Consider the following 18434-nt stretch of genomic DNA (forward strand, 5'->3'; position numbering starts at 1 on the left):
TGTGTTTTGAGACCATGCATCCTGCATACTACTGAGAACTCTAAAAACATACTCTCAGTTGGCTAGGAGTGCTTTTCTGATGCATTTCAGCTGTGTAATTTGCATCCTGGTTCATGCAAACATATGACTGATTCAGAAGTGGATTCTTTTTTAAAAGATGAAAGTCTGTTATTTAATGAATGGGTAAAACTGAAGTAGCACAGTATTCATCTAATCATTCTGGAGTTGGGCTATCAGAAAAATTGCATGGAACCTAAAGCAGTGTGGATAGAAAGCTTTTATGATTTATGTGTGGTCTAAATGTTAAGCAGGCTTCATTAAAAAAGAATTCCTGAAAGCTGGAAAGTAACAGAAGAGAAATAAATTTGGTAATGTAAAAGGTGTCTGTGAGCTGCATGAGTACAGTGTGCGTTTTTGTAGGTTTTTTGCAAATAATGTAGAGGGAAATGCTAGACCAAGAATTTGGGACTGATTCACATTCACTAACCAGAGAGCACTATTAGTTTAACACATTTCCATCCCAACTGTTTATGACTGTTTTACTGTGAGTTGTCTTCCCAGCATTGGCATAAGAACAGACTTGTGCTTGACACAGCTTTTGTTTTCAGAGTTGGGTGTCATGATTCAAACTCACCTGGATCAGCATTGTAGTACCTTTTTTCTTGTACTATGTTAATATGTATAAGACCACTATCAAAATGACTTTTAAATTAATCTCCTAAATGACATGATACTGTTCCTTTGGCATTGACTTAGAAAATTATTTTTTGGTGTGGGGGAGGGGGGATTTTTTACTCATGTTTTCTGTTTGGTTTTTTTCTGATGAGCACTGAGAAAGAAAACCCTGTTCTTTGTTTACTGCTGTTTTTCACAGAAAATGGGTCTTTTTTTGATGCTTTCATATTCTTCCTCCTTTGGGGAAATTCTGTTGGGAAAACTATTCTTCCTGATACAACAGGATTCTGGCAATAGGCTTCAGCACACCCTTGCTCTTATTAGTATAAGTTAGGCCTGCTGTTCTTAGGGCAGAACCTCGCAGTCCTAAAAAAGAAGAATGGAGAGATATGAAAAATCCCCTTTTTAGGCTTCATCTACTGTAATAACATTAAATAATAAATATTTAATAGTCTATAACTTCCTTTATCTAACAACATACAAGAAAAAAGGAAAAAAAGGGAACCATTTTGGATCTCCAGAAGTCAGAAGAGACATCATCTGACACTGATTTTAAATATGTTTTCCTGTCATGTGAAATTAGCTATGATTAGCCATGATCCAGGTTTGATTAACACAAATTCTGCATGGAAACATTATTGAGAGCCTTAGTAAGCTAAAACTAATGAAGAATGCAGCAGCTGGCTTGCTGATGTTATTAACTACAACAAATAAAAGACTATTAGTTTAATATTTGTTTCTGCACAGAAATAGAGATTTTATCGTTTCTAAAATATACTTTTAGGTGGGTTTTTTTTTATGTTAGTTTAGTACTTTCAGTGTAAGTATCTTGTGACTAGGTACTTCTATTACAGATTAATGTAGCCTCTTCTGATGTAACTCACTAGTATAACAAAAAAAACCCTCAAATTTAAATAACCTAGATCAGCCATCTGACATTAAAAGAGTACCAAATCCTGAAATAAAGATACATGCTGCATATTTCCACTGCAGCAATTAAGTATGACTTGTAAGCAATTCAGTAATTTTCAATTCTATGTTTGTAGCTAACCCAATATAAACAGTTTCCATCATTGCTTTTTCCCATCAAGCTGAGTGCACTTTGAATTTCTAAGCTAATCAGTGAGAAGTCTGGGGGCTAAGTACTTTTTATAAAGGTCTCTCCAGTGAGAAATAGAATTCCTGGTGTTGATCTTCAGATGGTAGTATAGAGACCATCTCTTTATTCAGGTTTCTGCTCTGGTAAGAGGTATCTGTTACTAGGCTTTTTGTTATTTCATTACTAGGTCTTTGGGTTGATTATCTTTAATTTTAATTTTAGCTGGAGGATTATTCTTCTTGGTACTGATGCATGTCTTACAAAGGGCTTGTAATAAGCTCATTTTTTACATTGATAATAAAGAAATAGAACACCAAAACAAGAACTTATTTCTGCTGCAGTCCATGTCTCATATAAGAACAATAAAGTCCAGCACTGCTGTAGTGCTAGTCTTTATAAATAAAAAATCAAGAAAGAAAATGAAAAATGTCATCCTGCAAGCAATAGTGTTCATAAATACTATGGAAGGGGGGGTTGTATGTTTCTTGATTGGTTTATTTTTTTCTGCTTGATCCTATCTGTTTTTCATTAGTAAGCTTTAACGAAAGTGTGTTGGGCTTTTTTCCTCCCCTCTAGTTTATGAGTTACCGTGGCACCCTCAGCCATGTCTTAGAACCTACGTACATGAATGTCTTTGATTTTTCTAAATTATTTTCCTTTTGAGTTTTGGCAGTAGGTATAGTGGGGAAATTAACGTTCAGCCTGGGATGTTTTGGGAGAAGAAAAGCTCAGTCACAAACTTAGAAATTTTTCAAATATGTTATGTATTCTGTGCCAAGCATACTCATTCCTTTTGCAAGTTCATTTTCAAAACTCCCTTCTTTGGGCAGCTTTATTTCCTAATTTCTATTTTGAGAGGGCATGCAAATATTAACAGTTATCCTTGGCATAGTAGCAGAAGCTGGTCATCAGTAAGTACAAGGATTGATTGCTCAGGTCTTTTTTGGAAAGAAACTGTAGTTATCAACTTTTCCAGGAAATAGAACATACTGACTATCTAAGAGAACTCTAGGTATATGGTGTCAGGGCTGAGCCACAACAACTGACCAAAACCACTTTGTTTTTATGCTTTTATAGTTATTCTACTATGACGGAGGTGAAAAAAGTCCTTAAGAAAAAAGACATTGTTATTTTACCTCATGATTTCATATACCATTTGCTCTGCCACATATGCATGCCTCTGAGTAGGCAACTAAAGCATGATTTGCTAGGGGGTTCCTGGATTTCTTGTTCCCTATGGGTTTCTTGTTCCTCTTGAACATCTAGGCCCAACTTGGTTCAGTGCTGGGCCGTTCTATGTGTTTTTCTGGTTTGATTCTTGCTGATGTATATTCTTGCAGCAGTCTTAGGTTGGAGGAAAACTGTTTAATATGCATTCCTCTGGTAGAGAATTAAGGATCAGAGATTAGGTGACTATCTCAGAAGATATTATTATTGCTAAGGAAAAAGATATTATCCACTTCCTGAAAGTAACTGAATGAAAACCAAAAGCCATTTTGGCTCTCCTTTACTTATAAAAAGGGTTTTCTCACTTGTGTTTTTTAATAAGAGGATGACTACAGCCTGTGTGTGATGTTTTGACTAGAAAGAATGTGTCAGAGTTATAACTCTAGATGCTCTATATGAATTTCTTAAATCTTTTACTGCCCTATTTTATATAATTCTGTGCTCTAGTTTTCATATATTCCATATATTTAATTTTATTTTTATAGATATTTATAGAGATAAATATAATAAACTGTTTGAGTCAGGAACAGGATATTCATCTTGTAGAATTATATTGTCCTTTGTTTCCGAGTCACCTAGCAAGCAGATCTACCTGGTCTAATACATGTTATGAAAAAGAAAATGTACGGTCAGTATTCCTTTTTTTCTCTTTATTCTCTGTCTTTTTTTTTTTCTTTCCCCTCTTCCTGTTATTCTTTATTCTTTCCTTGATTTATTCTGTGAACATCTCTGGAAATGAATTGAAGTAGCATTGGGGTTTTTTCATTTGTAAACTGCAAATCTTGCCAGTGTATAAATTCATAGGAGAATGTTTTAAGTGTTTTCATAGTCCTTGAGCTGATAAATCACTTGGACAAAAAAAAAAAAAGGTTAAGTTAACTAAGATCTGTTCATTAAGAAGAAAAATTTAAAGTTGCATCTGTATCACATTGTCAGTTTATTTTTTACCTTTGTTTAATACTTCAGTATACTGGAAGAACTCCCAGAATATCCAGAGTGTTGTCAGACTGTGTGTTTATTTTAGAAAGAGTTCTGGTAATTTTTACATGGAAACCTAAAAAAATGGGAAGGATGTGGTGATTTCTGTTGCTGGTATTCATGGGGATTTTCACTGTTGCTTTTCTTTTTTTTCTTTTTCTTCTGTTTTTGTCCATAGTGTTTAGACTACGTTGGTCTGTTCTTGTTCTAATTCTTAAAGGTGAAATTTTAAAAATGTATCTAAAATACAGTGAAGATTCTGCTGTTTTCTAGAATTGGCAAAGAGGCTCAATTGGTTTATAACTTCTGATTTACATTCTGCTGTTTCAGACTTGACTCAGTCTTCTAGTGCTTAAATCTGTTTTGGCTTCTATGTAGTCCTTGGGACACAAAAAATGAATTGGGCCGTTGTATTCTTTCGAGAATGCCAAACACATTAAAGGTAGTGTAAGACAGAGGAAATAGCAGCTGATATCTATAACTACAGCTTGTCTATTTTGTTACTTGACAAATTAACCTTGACTCTTGACTGGCAAATAATAATAATTTTCAAAATAGAGTATTATTTTACAAGAATTATATATTCTTATTCTTTCTCTTGAAATACTTTAACTTTCTGTAGTGTTATTCTGGTAATGGTAATGGTGCAAGTTAGTGTAATTTTTTTCATTGATTCCCATAGCCTAAATCTGTGGTAATCTGAGTATGGGTAAATCCCTGGCAAACAGGTAATCTTAGTAAGGTTAAAATATCCCCCTTCTAATTTCTAGTTCAGGGTTAAAGGCCCGTTTTTATAGATGACTTCATATAGTCAGTCTAGACAGTCTAGTTATAAAAAATATTTTTTACTTGTTTTCTCTTACTCACTGTAATCAGTAAGGTGCTTAAGATAGTGACAAATACTAACTTTCTCTGTGTCTGTCGCATTCTCATTAGTAGTATAAATGCATCTCTTTTCCCAGTGCTTACACAAATGCCTACCTTCACATATGAAGGATTGTCCTGCTCATTGTGCTTAGTGTGTCTGCAAAGAGTATGAATAACCTCTTGTACTACTGGCCTCTGTTCTGTTGGACTCTTCATGAAGAAAAAATCATGTAGCAATAAGTAAAATTTGGTCTCTTTTACTGAGTAATTTTTGTAGTCTCTTAACTTGAGAAGCAAGTCAATGCCAGTAATGCTTCTGTAACTAATATTTCTCTTTAAATATCCTCTCCTTTAAGCCCTCCACAGATACAGTCACATTGACTTCAGGGAGTGTTCTATAAATTCAGAAGATGTGAATTTTGCACATATGATGAATGGTATAGACAACAGATTTGTCTCTTGTTCTTTAAATGAAATAATGAAAATACGAAAGTATAGTTTATCTGAAACTAACTGAGGGTTACTCTCTTCTTTTCTCTCAAAAAATTCTCCTGTTTTGAGAATTGACACTTTGCCATAGTGAACTCTGGAGGAGATAAATAACCAAACCTATCTGTTATGTTTTCTAATTTTCAGTCTAGTTTTACGGCTCCTGATTTTCAGGTGTTTATCTCCTGAAAATGATTTTTTTTTTTTCTGTTTGTTGTGTATCTCATTGTTTCACCCTCCAGCAGGGAATTGTTACTACAGTATAGTAATGTGAGGAATCTCAGTAAGAGAATTCTTCAAAAGCAGGGCAATATCCCAGCCACCTACTTCAGGGTCAACTTTAGATACTGTGATATTTTAATGCCTAAAATTTTGGTATTTGGTTACAGTAAAGTGATTCAGATAGTCAAATGCAACAAGATCTCCAGTCCTGTAACTGAAAAGGATAAATGACTATTAAGTAACATTCAGAAGGCTTGTGTATTAAATGAGGAGCTGAACAAAACTAGTCCAAAATAAACACTAGGCACTGAGATGGTTCTGAACTCCTGCCCTTCTCTGGCAGTGGGGCACTTGATGCAGGTACCTTAGATACCTTGGTTTAGTCAGGTTCAGAACCTAAGTTCATCTTCTGAGGATAATAGCCTAAATAAACATTTAAAATCATAGAATTATGCTTTACAGGGCATATGGCTGTCATTGTTGCCAACCATTTGCCTACTAAGTTAATGGTAACAGCATTTGTCAGGACCAGGAAGCCTTTAATCTGAAACTGGTTGATGGAGTTCAAACTTGCACTTCCTATTTTCCAGAAATGTACCGTAGTAAAAGGGCTAAGGGCTAGTTTTGGTTTAGAATTCCTTTGCCCTTTATCTTGAGGATGATCTCCCATGCATCCTGGAATGCAAGACCTGGAGAGCTGGTGTGAGCATGCAAGAGGAAATCTGAGTCTATCCATATAGCTGTGACATGCAGCCCAGGAGCATGGTATATTATCACTCTGTAGGTATCCAGTCTGAATATTTTAATTTGGTTTTGAAAAAACAAGAGGATGCTTCTGTGACCCAGATTTTCTTATGAAGACTGAATTACCAAGATAAGCATTGCTCCTCCCTAAAGAAGATGTTGTCAGATGTTTGTTAAATAAGAACAAATTGCAAGAGAATAAGATACTAACTAAATTTCATTAATCAGAAGAAGAGCAGTAGGTCATTGGGAAATCTATAAATATGTGCATCAAAAGATAGGTTGCTTTGCTTAGTGATTGGAGCAGGTAATTTTATGTATGAAAGGTATGCTATCTGCTGACTCTTATAATAGAAAAGGAAGTAGATTTTTCTCTTGCACAAATAGCCATATAAATTAAAAAATCCTATGCCCAAGGCCTCTAAAAATCTAGTCTTCTGGGAGGGTAGGCTTTAGATCTTTTCAATTATGAGATGGTATAAGAACAGAAGGTTATAAAATAAATGAGAAAATCTACTTCTTAGATGCTTTTAGTTCTGGAACTATTCCTTAGCATGTGCAAGTATGTTCTGATACAGAGTGCAGAATCTCCAGTATCAAATCCAGGTTTTAGTATGAGGAACAAAAGTACATTGCAATTGCACGGACCTTGAAGGAAAATAGCCTACTAATAACAGTCAGCTTGGTAAATCCTGTATTGTATTTGACACATTACTTTACAGAGTTGTCTGCTTCTTTGTGATTATTTTTTTTTCCTTAAAAATGCTATGTATTTTCAGGTTGGATGAGTTACTTGAAACATTTCTTGAAGATAATGATCCTGATAGCACTCTGGATGTTGGTGCTGACATGCGCAAGATCAAGTATTGCTTCATTCATGTGAAGGTATTTCTTTTAAACATAGATGGAAGTGCAGCTGGCACTGAAAATAACTTGAAGACATTCACAGTTGAAAAGTGTCAAAAGAAATGCAATACAGTTGAGAGGCATTGCAAAGGGGTAAAACAGTTGAACTGTGAAGAGCATGGAGGACTGATAGACAAGTGAAACTTAGTTGGAAAAATTCAGCAGCATTTTGTGGAAACTCCACTATCGTGGTTTAACCCCAGACAACAACCAAGCACCATACAGCTGCTCGCTCACTCCCCTTGCAGTGGGATGGGGGAGAGAATCAGAAGAGTAAAAGTCAGAAAACTTGTGGGTTGAGATAAAGACAGTTTAATAAGAAAAACAAAAGCCGTGCACACAAGCAAATCAAAACAAGGAATTCATTCACTATTTCCCATCGGCAGGCAGGTGTTCAGCCATCTCCGGGAAAGCAGGGGTCCATCACATGTAATGGTTACTTGGGAGGACAAATGCCATCACTCCAAATGTGTCCCCCGCCTCCTTCTTCTTCCCCCAGGTTTCTATGCTGAGCATGACATCATATAGTCTGGAATATCCCTTTGGTCAGCTGGGGTCAGCTGTCCCAGCTGTATCCCCTCCCAACTCCTTGTGCACCCCCAGCCTACTCACTGGTGGGGTGGGTTGAGAAGCAGAAAAGGCCTTGACTCTGTGTAAGCACTGCTCAGCAGTAACAAAAACATCCTTGTGTTATCAACACTGTTTCCAGCACAATTCCAAAACATAGCCCCATACTAGCTACTATGAAGAAAATTAACTCTATCCCAGCCAAAACCAGCATGCCCACTAAGGATCTTGGCATGCAGTAAATTGTAAGAGAGCATTGGAAGTTATTGGAATCAACACAGACAAGCTATTTGTATATGGATAGATGTAGCCATCTGTATTCCCAACTCTTTTGTTGGTGTTGTAAGCCCTTCTAAATCATTGAGCAAACATGATACACTTAAACTAGGAAGAACAGGTGAAATTAATAGGGAAAGCAATAGAAGATAATATATACTTTTCTGTATTTTGGGATATAGTTTTCCAATATAATGATGTATACATTCCTGATCTTAATTTATTGTCTTTAAATAATTAGGTTTTAGTTATATCATTAATACTGAAAGCTCTGTGGTACTAGAGAACACTGGAACCTATGTGAAGAAAGAGTAAAGTAAATTGTACATGTGGTAGTAAAGATCCACACATAGAACTTGTCCCATACTTGACACAATGCATATAACTTGACAGTCAACTAGTGGCATGATTTTGTTCTGTTGAGTTTAGGAAGGCCTTAGCTTTTCTACCATAGCTACACAGTCTCAGAGTAGAACAAATACATAGCTGGAGCTAAAGTTAAAAGTGTGCTTTTTTTCTTTCTTCTAATAGCAACTAATGAATCATTCAAAGATTTCTGATAAAAAGCTGCTCTCACAATACATCCCTGAAGAAAAAGAGACTAACAAAGAAACAGGAGAAGAATTGAAAAAACTGAAAGAACTTCTGCAGCAAAGAGACAATGAAATCAATATCCTTTGTGAGGAAAAAAATAATATTTGGGTTTGAGCTGATCTGGCTACAATGGGTTTTGTGTGTGTGAGATAGGCATTAGCTGTATGGAAGGAAATTCTCTCTACTGACCCCACTGTGTTAAAGCAATTACTCAGTTCCGACTTTTATGTGGCTGGACTTCTGCTTTGCACCTGCTTCTACTTCAGTTGTGACCCAAACCAAAATCCTGGATCCAGGTACCACTTAGCTTTAGAACGGTCCAGCCAAGATCCAAATACTGTGGATCAGGCCACACCTAAAACATTCTTCTCAAGCAAATTAAACTATTTTTTAGACTAGGAAACTCCAATACTATATAAAGACCAACTTATTACCTTAAAAAGAATAGAATTTCCTGTATTATTTTTAGCCAAATGAAGTGCTACTTTGGGGACTATGAGGCTATTTGCCTTTAGAATAAATATAAAAATTGTACTTTTTACATGCAACTCTAAAATTTAAATTAAAGCTAAAGCTTTTTGCATATAAAAATACTAAACTGTTCAGATGTGATTTGTCCATTTCACTGCTTCACAGGAAACACACAAGTAGCTGCACTGTTGCATCATGGCTGGGAGTTGTTTTTAGCAGGTTGACAGAACTGTGGGCAGACCACAGCATCACTCTGTCCCTCACGTTGTGGCTACTTGGTGGGTAAAATTTCGAGATGGCAGAGAACTAAAAAAATGGTTTTGTTTTTGTTTTGAGTTTATAGGTAACAGATTCTTTTACGGTTATTAGTAAAAAGCAAACTCACTTGCATTCTTTGTGCTCAAGAATTCCAGATCGATTTTATGTCAAATGAGAATGCCTTTTTACATCGGGATGTAGCATGCTACCAGTCGGAATTGAGGTGGCAGGAAAGCTTCTCTATTTCTGCTCTGTGACAGAAGATAAGATGTTCATTTTCCAAGGTGCACTTTCAAATAAATTTAGTTATAACACTGACTTATCATTCCTTTTAAAAAATTCTTCAATTTTCATGTCAATTTTATGGTCTGGATTCCCAGAAACATTTCTTCCCGAAATAAATTATTTCATTAGTATGAGATTGATAATGAAAAAAAAAAGCAAAACATCTCTATCAAATGCACTTGTGCTTGATAGATATACAGCTTTGTTTGCAGAAGTACAAGGAGGAAACTTGTGTAAATCCATGTTAGAGTTATATAGGAATAATATAAAAATTAAGAGTTTGTACACAACACTGATTCACAGAGTCTGCAGCTGCTAAGTGACTGTACATCATCATTAGAAAATAAACAAACTATGAGGTCCTTCCTGCCTATGGTATCTGGGATCTATCATAACAATTGAATTGTAAAGTGTTTTATTATTACTACCTAGTCCAGTTAATAATATTCCTCAAAGACTACTTAGATTTTCTGCTGTTCATTTAGAGGATTAATTAGGATTAAAATGAATAGCATATCAAAAAACATATCACAGACTCCTGTGGTTCTGGCTGAGTGCACATAGGATTTTCATTGTAAGCCCTCTATAAGCTGTTAGACACAATGTATTTACACCAAATATAGTTCTAGTAAATGCATAGTGTTATTGGAATAAATTTCCTAAAGACCTTTTCTGCATTTTAGTAAGAATTCTTATTGTGAAAAGCTTAAAGATACACTTGCCAGGCTACTTGCAAGTTAAGGCGGTTTTTTTCTTTTGCTTGGAAATTTTGTTTATTACAGAATTTAAAAAATAAAAAAGGGAGTGTCACACAATGGCAATAAGAATTAGAGTTTTCATTCCTGTTTGTCTGTAAATGCTTTTAACAGGGGTTGATTGAATGGGATCAACAGTTGTGGTCAATGTGTGAGTTTGTTACTGTTTAGTAAAAATTAATCTGCTCTTTGGAAAAACTAAGGTGGATGAATATAATTACAAAGAATTACGTCAAAATCCAAATTCACATTCATGTATAGGCTTCAATAATGTGCATTGTTCCACTTGGAAAAAAAAGACTTAGGGATGAACAAAGATGATTGTTTCTTTATAAAAAAGAGGTCCTTAATGATTTCCTTAATGTATCTTGCAGATATTCTGGTAAATATGCTAAAAAAAGAAAAAAAGAAAGCGCAAAATGCTCTTTTCCAGCTTAATGCTGCCTCTGCTTGTTCTACAGTCTTGGACCAGTCTCCTCCTATAAACTTGGAAGAAAGTCAGAGCCCATCTAGCTGGTTTAGTCTGAAAGAGGCAAAAGATTTCAGCTCTTCAGTTCACAGACTACCTTTTCTTTCCAGAAAAACAGGTTAGTTTAATTAATTAAGTGAGCAGTTATTAGATTATTACAATACAGTTTACAGCATATCCTTCAAATGTGTACCAGAACAAGAAACTTATTTTCAAAATCAGCTGTATTGTGCTAATTCTGTATCCACAAATGCAGGGATTTAAATTTATAGCCCTCTCAAGGTGCTGAAGGCTTTTATAAACTGATGTGAATACTCTGTTGAACAGTCCTACAAAACCAGAATATAAATTCAGTTGCAGGCCCTTGAATCTTTGATTAAATTCTCTGAAAAGGATATTTTTAGCATAATTCATTAAAAAATGCTAGGAAATAATATTTTTCCCCTGGATTTGAAAATACTGGCTTTTAACAAAAAAAAATATCTAAACCAGAACTGCAGATATTGAGAGAATTTTTGTGCAGGCATTATTAATTGCACAGTATCCTTAAACACCAATGAACACAAATTTTTTTTCTTTTTTTTTTTTTAATCTTCCAGCCTAGGAGAGAAATCTTACATTCAAATAAAACGAAATTTCATTTATTATGCTTCTAGCTCTGATATCACAATGTAAACACAAAAATTTTTGTGATTAAGAATTTTTTTTTATATTATACACTTTAGATATCTGTGTTTTATTTAGCATTTTTAATAAACCATAGTGGTTATTTCTATTGTTAAAAAAATTAATGTGATTAAGTGAAATGAGAACTTAGTTCCAGAAATGACAAATAGCTCCATTTTTGTGCATGTGAGCAGCTTTGGTGAAATGGTACCTTTTTGGAGCAAGACCTAAGTGTGAACAAAGTAAAAATTCTCATGTATTTAAAAAAGATATATTTTAATTGTTCCTCAAGTGGTTTAATAATTCACATCACTTGCAAACAAGTTAGAGCTGAATTCATAAACAATGCATTCATTTAGGATAGCTAACACATTCAACACCATTTTACCATGTGCCATGCCTTTGTCAGCAGATGAGTACTATTTGTCCGGAGGCAACTTAAAGGTTTTTATCTCTAATGGTAAAGCCAGTGTATTGTTATTCATACTTTTTTCTAACTGAGCTGTTTTTTAAAATTTAATAGGTGAGCATATCAAATGTTCATTGAAAAAAGAATTATTTGGGACAGATGGTTGGCACAGGGAATCTGTCACAATAATGAAATATTGTCTTTGGTTAATCAATAAGTAAAAGTAAATGTAATTGATACCCATCCTGTTCAGATAATGAGTCTTAAATGGACATCAGTCTGGGATGAGAAGATCGTTTTGAGATAAAACTTTTTATATGATTGAATTACACATTATATGGTTTTCTCATCCTGAAAGTAGCTGGAAACCTACACCCTTCTTTCCAGTCCTCTTTTCAATCAGTTTTGAGTCAGGTTCTGTTACTCTGTATCATTCCACATGGATGTGAAAACCACAAAGTCCTCAATAACTAAGATGCTAAGTGTGAACATAAAAGTCTTCCCTTACGTTCACTTACAGTTTATTTATTTTTAAACTTTCCAGTTATATTGCTTGAGGGCTACAGATAAATTAAAAGTTATTTTTTGACTATTTTAGGTGACTGTGTACTTCTGCATTCCTTTAGAGCAGCCTGACATTCTGCTACAAGCCTAGTCCAGTAATGTTGGCAGCATTTGGACTTACAATCTTCTGTAATGTATAGCTGTTATAATGATAATGCCTTAAAACGATGTTTCTTAAAACGCTTGTGTTATTGTGCTCAGGGAATACTTAGAATGGCAAACATAAAAAAATGGTAGAAACACTGTTAATAATACAACATATACAGCCTTGCCAGTATGCCTTAAACCCAACCTCGGGAGACCAATTGTCTCTGCAAGAATATAACTGAGACTCCAGGCTCTTTCGTGCCTTTGTGTTTCTGAAAATGACAGTATTTTCTACTTAATATATAAATAACTTTATTTTTCTCTTTCTTTTGTTTTATTTCTTAAAGTTCTGAAAGTAACAAGCTTCAATATTTATCTTCATATTGTAACTAACATTTATATTAAAAAATTCTTGTAGACTGGAGTTTATATATTTTTCAAATTAGCTTGTAGGGTTTTCACAATTTGATTCTCTGTGGTACCAAGAGACAAGTTTAAGAAAAATTCACTGTAATAAAACTTCTAAACATATGCAGACAGTTCATCAGAAAATGCTGAAAAAGGTCTCACTGTGTACTTATACATAGTACACATAAACCCACCACATCAGATGTAAAGTCTTGCTACAGGAGAATTTTAATGAAACTTAAATAAATTTTTTTTAGAAGCGTTATAGCTTTTCTGTAGTCTTTAAAATTACATTTGAGATTTTAAAATTTTATTTGAAATGTTAATATATAAAATACCAGAATGGGTAATGACCCAAAATTTCAGAAAAATAAAAAAAGCATTTAAGAACATGCAGTAATAGTTAGAATAGAATCATAGAATCATATAATGGTTTGGGCTGGAAGGGACCTTAAAGATCATCTAGTTCCAAGCCTCCTGCCATGGACAGGGAAAGCTTCCACTAGATCAGGTTGCTCAAAGCCCCATCCAACCTGGTCTTGAACACTTCCAGGGATGGGGCATCCACAGCTTCTCCAGGCAACCTGTTCCAGTGCCTCACCACCCTCATAGTGGAGAATTTCTTCCTTACATCTAATCTAAATCTACCCTCTTTCAGTTTAAAAACGTGTGGTGAGTTGACCCTGGCTAGACATCAGGTGCCCACCAAAGCCGTTCTATCACTCCCCCCTCTTCAGCTGGACAGGCGAGAGAAAATGAAACAAACAAAGCGCTCGTGGGTTGAGATAAGGACAGGAGAGATCACTGTCCAATTACTGTCATGGACAAAACAGACTTGACTTGGGGAAAATTAATTCAATTTATTACCAATCAACCAGAGTAAGGTAATGAGAAATAAAACCAAATCTCAGAACACCTTCCTTCCACCCCTCCATTCTTCCCGGGCACAACTTCACTCCCAGATTCTCTACCTAACCCCCACAGCGGTGCAGGGAGATGGGGAATGGGGTTTATGGTCAGTTCATCACACGTGTTATCTCTGCCGCTTCATCCTCCTCAGGGGGAGGACTCATCACACTCTTCCCCTGCTCCAGCATGGAGTCCCTCCCATGGGAGACAGTCCTCCACGAACTTCTCCAACGTGGGTCTTTCCCACAGGCTGCAGTTCTTCACGAACTGCTCCAGCATGGGGCCCTTCATGGTGTGCAGTCCTTCAGGAGCAGACTGCTCCACCGTGGGCCACCCATGGGGTCACAAGTCTTGCCAGAAAACCTGCTCCGTGGGCTCCTCTCTCCACAGATCTGCAGGTCGTGCCAGGAGCCTGCTCCAGCGCGGGCTTCCCATGGGGTCACAGCCTCCTTCAGGAACCCACTTGCTCTGGTGTGGGGTCCTCCACAGGCTGCAGGTAGATATCTGCTCCACTGTGGACCTCCATGGGCTGCAGGGGAATCTCTGCTCCGGCGCCTGGAGAACCTCCTCCCCCTCCTTCTTCACTGACCTTGGTGTCTGCAGGGTTGTTTCTCTTACATGTTCTCACTCCTCTCTCCAGATGCCGTTTCTGTGTGTCCCACAACTTTTTTTCCTTCTTAAATATGTTATCACAGAGGCGCTACCACTATCGCTGACTGGCTTGGCCTTGGGCGGCGGCGGGTCCCTCTTAGAGCCGGCTGGTATTGGCTCTGTCAGACATAGGGGAAGCTTCCAGCAGCTTCTTACTGAAGCCAACCCTGTAACCCTGCCCACTAGCAAAACCATGCCACATGAACCCAATACAGACCATTATCCTTCATCCTATAACTACACTCCCTGTTAAAGAGTCCCTCCCCATCTTTCCTGTAGGCCCCCTTTAGGTACTGAAAGGCTGCAGTAAGGTCTCCCTGGAGCCTTCTCTTCTCAAGGCTGAACAACCCCAACTCTCTCAGCCTTTCCTCATAGGAGAGCAGCTCCAGTCCCATGGTCATTTTTGTGGCCCTCTGGACTCACTCCAGCTGGTCTATGTCTTTCTTATGTTGGGGGCCCCAGAGCTGAACACAGTACTCCGGGTGGGGTCTCACCAGAGTGAAGTAGAGAGGCAGAATCACCTGCCTCGACCTGCTGGTCATGCTTCTTTTGATGCAGCCCAGAATGCAATTGGCTTTCTGGGCTGCAAGCGCACATTGGTGGGTCATATTCAGTTTTTCATCCACTAATACCCACAAGTCCTTCTCCTCAGGGCTGCTCTCAATCCATTCTCTGTCCAGCCTGTATATGTGCTTGGGATTGCCCCGGCCCACATGCAGGACCTTGCACTTGGCCTTGTTGAACTTCATGATGTTTGCACAGGCCCACCTGTCAAGCCTGTCAAGGTCCCTCTGGATGGCATCCCTTCTCTCCAGCGTGTCAACCGCACCACACAATTTGGTGTCGTCAGCAAACTTGCTGAGGGTGCACTCGATCCCACTGTCCATGTCGCTGACAAAGTTATTGAACAGTGCTGGTCCCAATACTGACGCCCGAGGAATGCCACTCCTCACTGCTCTCCACTTGGACATCGAGCCATTGACAGCTACTCTTTGAGTGCAACCATCCAGCCAATTCCTTATCCACCGAGTGGTCCGTCCATCAGATCCACATCATTCCCATTTAGAGACAAGGATGTCATGCGGGACAGTGTCAAATGCTTTGCACGAGTCCAGGTAGATGATGTGTTTGGCTCTTATCCACCAATGCTGTAACCCCATCATAGAAGGCCACCAAATTTGTCAGGCACAATTTGCCCTCAGTGAAGCCATGTTGGCTGTCACCAATCATCACCTCCTTATTTTCCATGTGCCCTCGCATAGTTTCCAGGAGGCTCAGCTCCATGATCTTTGCAAGCACAGAGGTGAGACTGGCTGGCCTGTAGTTCCCCAGGTCTTCCCAGAGCCAGAGGGCTCAAGAAAAAAAAAAAGTTCTGAGATTCAAAGTCAGTAAAAAGAAAGCCAGTACTAGGAGAAGCAGCCTATGCCATGACAAAAAAAAAAAAAAAAAAAAAAAAAAAAGAACTATAAATTACAGCTGAATAACACACAAAGAAAAAGACTGTATCCGTATGAAGCATTCTGCTTCCTTTGTAGGCAAGTTACTGTTTTAAGATCCTTAGCTGCAAAGTACTATAAAACCTCAAGTGGTTATTACTATTTTTCTATTTCATTATAAAGCTATGACGGTTCAAAGATACATTGGTTCATTCCTTGGCAGCCAAATACTCTTAGCTCTGTCTTCTAATGGCTAGGATATAGTTCTCTTTCCTATTGGACTCAGACCTGAACACATTTTTGTGCTTCAGACTTGATTAATCCCATTCATTCTACCAAAGAATGAAGCAAAATGTCTTGAAAGAACACCATCTGTTGAAAAACATAGTGGTCAACTTACATAGCAAAATAAGTTATTTGCCATTATGTAACTTTGCTATCCACCAAATACATATTCTGACTCAAGGTTTTCCTTTCAACCTTCACATTTCTGTATGGATTTGAAAAGCTTTCTCATTGTGGTAAGTTTTTGACAGCCTACCGCAGCAATGAAATTGTCAACCAGCTGGGGAGGCTTGTGAAAGAATGGGAAAGAAGTTCACTAGGGACCATCACGAAAGTATGAAATGCTCTTCTCAGGAGTTTAGGAATTACCATAAACCTCATCAGGACTCATAACTAATTCTTCTAATATTGTCTTGCACTCTTTAATTACTGTGTCTATTAAAGAATTCCAGAAGCTTATGTTGTCAACCCCAAAAGTTATAAATACTGAATCATGCACCTTAAAAGATGAGTTTAAAAACTCAAATCATTAGATTCCAGAAGAGTGAGTTTTAAAAGATATGGAGTTATAAGCAATATTTACTGTTAATATTTTTGAAAAAGCTGTCTTCTGCATACTAAATTTTCAGAACTACCTGAAACCATTCCTAGAACCTGATTTGAAGGTTTTAAGGATATATTTCACTTTATCCATGTAAGTTATATCACAGGATTTAAGTATGTGCTTAAATCTTTATAGAAAACAGCAACTCAAACAATGCAGATTATATTGACCAGTTAGCATGGATTGTGTAAGTAAGGGGGTTTTTATAGTGCTTAATTGAAAAGGGTTAACTGTTAAGCATTGCATTTCTCTTTCCTTACATCATCTGAGCTGATTATGTATGACAATAATTAACAATATCCTTGCAAATTGTTTCAAAATCCACATAAAACATCTTCCAGTAACTGTAGACAGATTTTTGCTGCATAGTTGCGTGTTTTCTTTATTTTCTAATTGAATTGTTCAAATAAAAAGATTTGTTGGTGTCAGGAGGTTCTAGACATGCTTATGTTTTCGTTAGTAAAGAAGAGCATGCCTCATCCTAGATTATCGTGTATAACTTTTACATATTCATGATTTACATTATTTTATACTGGGGTTTATGCATTTTATGAGGATTTTTTTACCTGAAAGGAGAGAGAATCTTCAGCTCGAATTTCAGACAGGACAGACGACAATTAGAAACTTAGATTTTGCTAGTGTCCTAATGTGGATAGATTTCTTAAACTATTTAAGGTTGCCAATTATCTTCTAAAATTGCTTAGTGATTGAACTAGCAGTCGATTGTCACAGTTGTTATTTTGTTGAGTACTCTAAAACTTTAGTAGGATTGTAACTCTGTTAATTATTGTAGAGGAGATTGCATGAAGGAATGGGAAAGAAATTATCATAGACATAAGCAGGAGGAAAGTTAGAAGGAATAAATGGATATACAAGAGTTGTATATCATGAACTGCATACATGTGAAAGAACCAGAACTACGTCTAAGAACAGAATGCTGAAAAAATTAGAAATTTGAATCTTAAAAGTTCTAGTTATCCTGGTTTCTGCAAAGGAAATAACCCTTCTTGAAGAGAATTAAGAAGTCACTAACATAATCAGACTATCAAAAGGCACAATGAGATCCTGCACAAAAGGTTATTGATGAAACTGAGTAGTCAGGAATTAGGCATAAAATACTGCTTAAAAAAAAATAAAATAAAGACTACTGAAAGAGAGTATAGTAAAACTCCTTCTTCATGTTTTATATCAGTCCAGTGATAAAAAATTGAGATGAATCCTACAGAAGTTTATGTCATGGATTTTTACAGTGGGTGATTCACATATTCTTTAGAATTATCCAACACTGCAATGCTTTCACTTACCATACAGGATACTAAGCTAGATTGATCTTGCATCTGTTCCCTTATGGCAATGCCTATGTGTGTTTGTTCTTAATTTATCTCCTAAAACAAAGGAGAGGTTGAGAATTTGTTTGGTGATTTCTTTCTTATACCTCTTCCTGTTTCTGTGTAGAATACTCTTCCATATTGCTGCTTTCCATTCCAAGTTACTCAGTTGCTGAGGAAAACCCTTTGACTCCTACTTTTCCTA

The 18434-nt window shown here is 36.7% G+C and overlaps 1 protein-coding gene across 1 annotated transcript in view; it reads left to right on the plus strand.

Annotated features, from left to right (window-relative positions):
- Positions 1-18434, plus strand: part of KIF6 (kinesin family member 6) — a 185482-nt gene that overhangs the window by 71463 nt on the left and 95585 nt on the right. Inside the window, exons 11-13 of the mRNA XM_069800369.1 lie at positions 7081-7186; positions 8582-8729; positions 10788-11000. Of these exons, the coding sequence (XP_069656470.1) occupies positions 7081-7186; positions 8582-8729; positions 10788-11000 (467 nt within the window). The remainder of the gene's footprint in view (positions 1-7080; positions 7187-8581; positions 8730-10787; positions 11001-18434) is intronic.

Source organism: Haliaeetus albicilla, chromosome 13 (assembly GCF_947461875.1).
Source record: "Haliaeetus albicilla chromosome 13, bHalAlb1.1, whole genome shotgun sequence".
NCBI classification, from domain to species: domain Eukaryota; kingdom Metazoa; phylum Chordata; class Aves; order Accipitriformes; family Accipitridae; genus Haliaeetus; species Haliaeetus albicilla.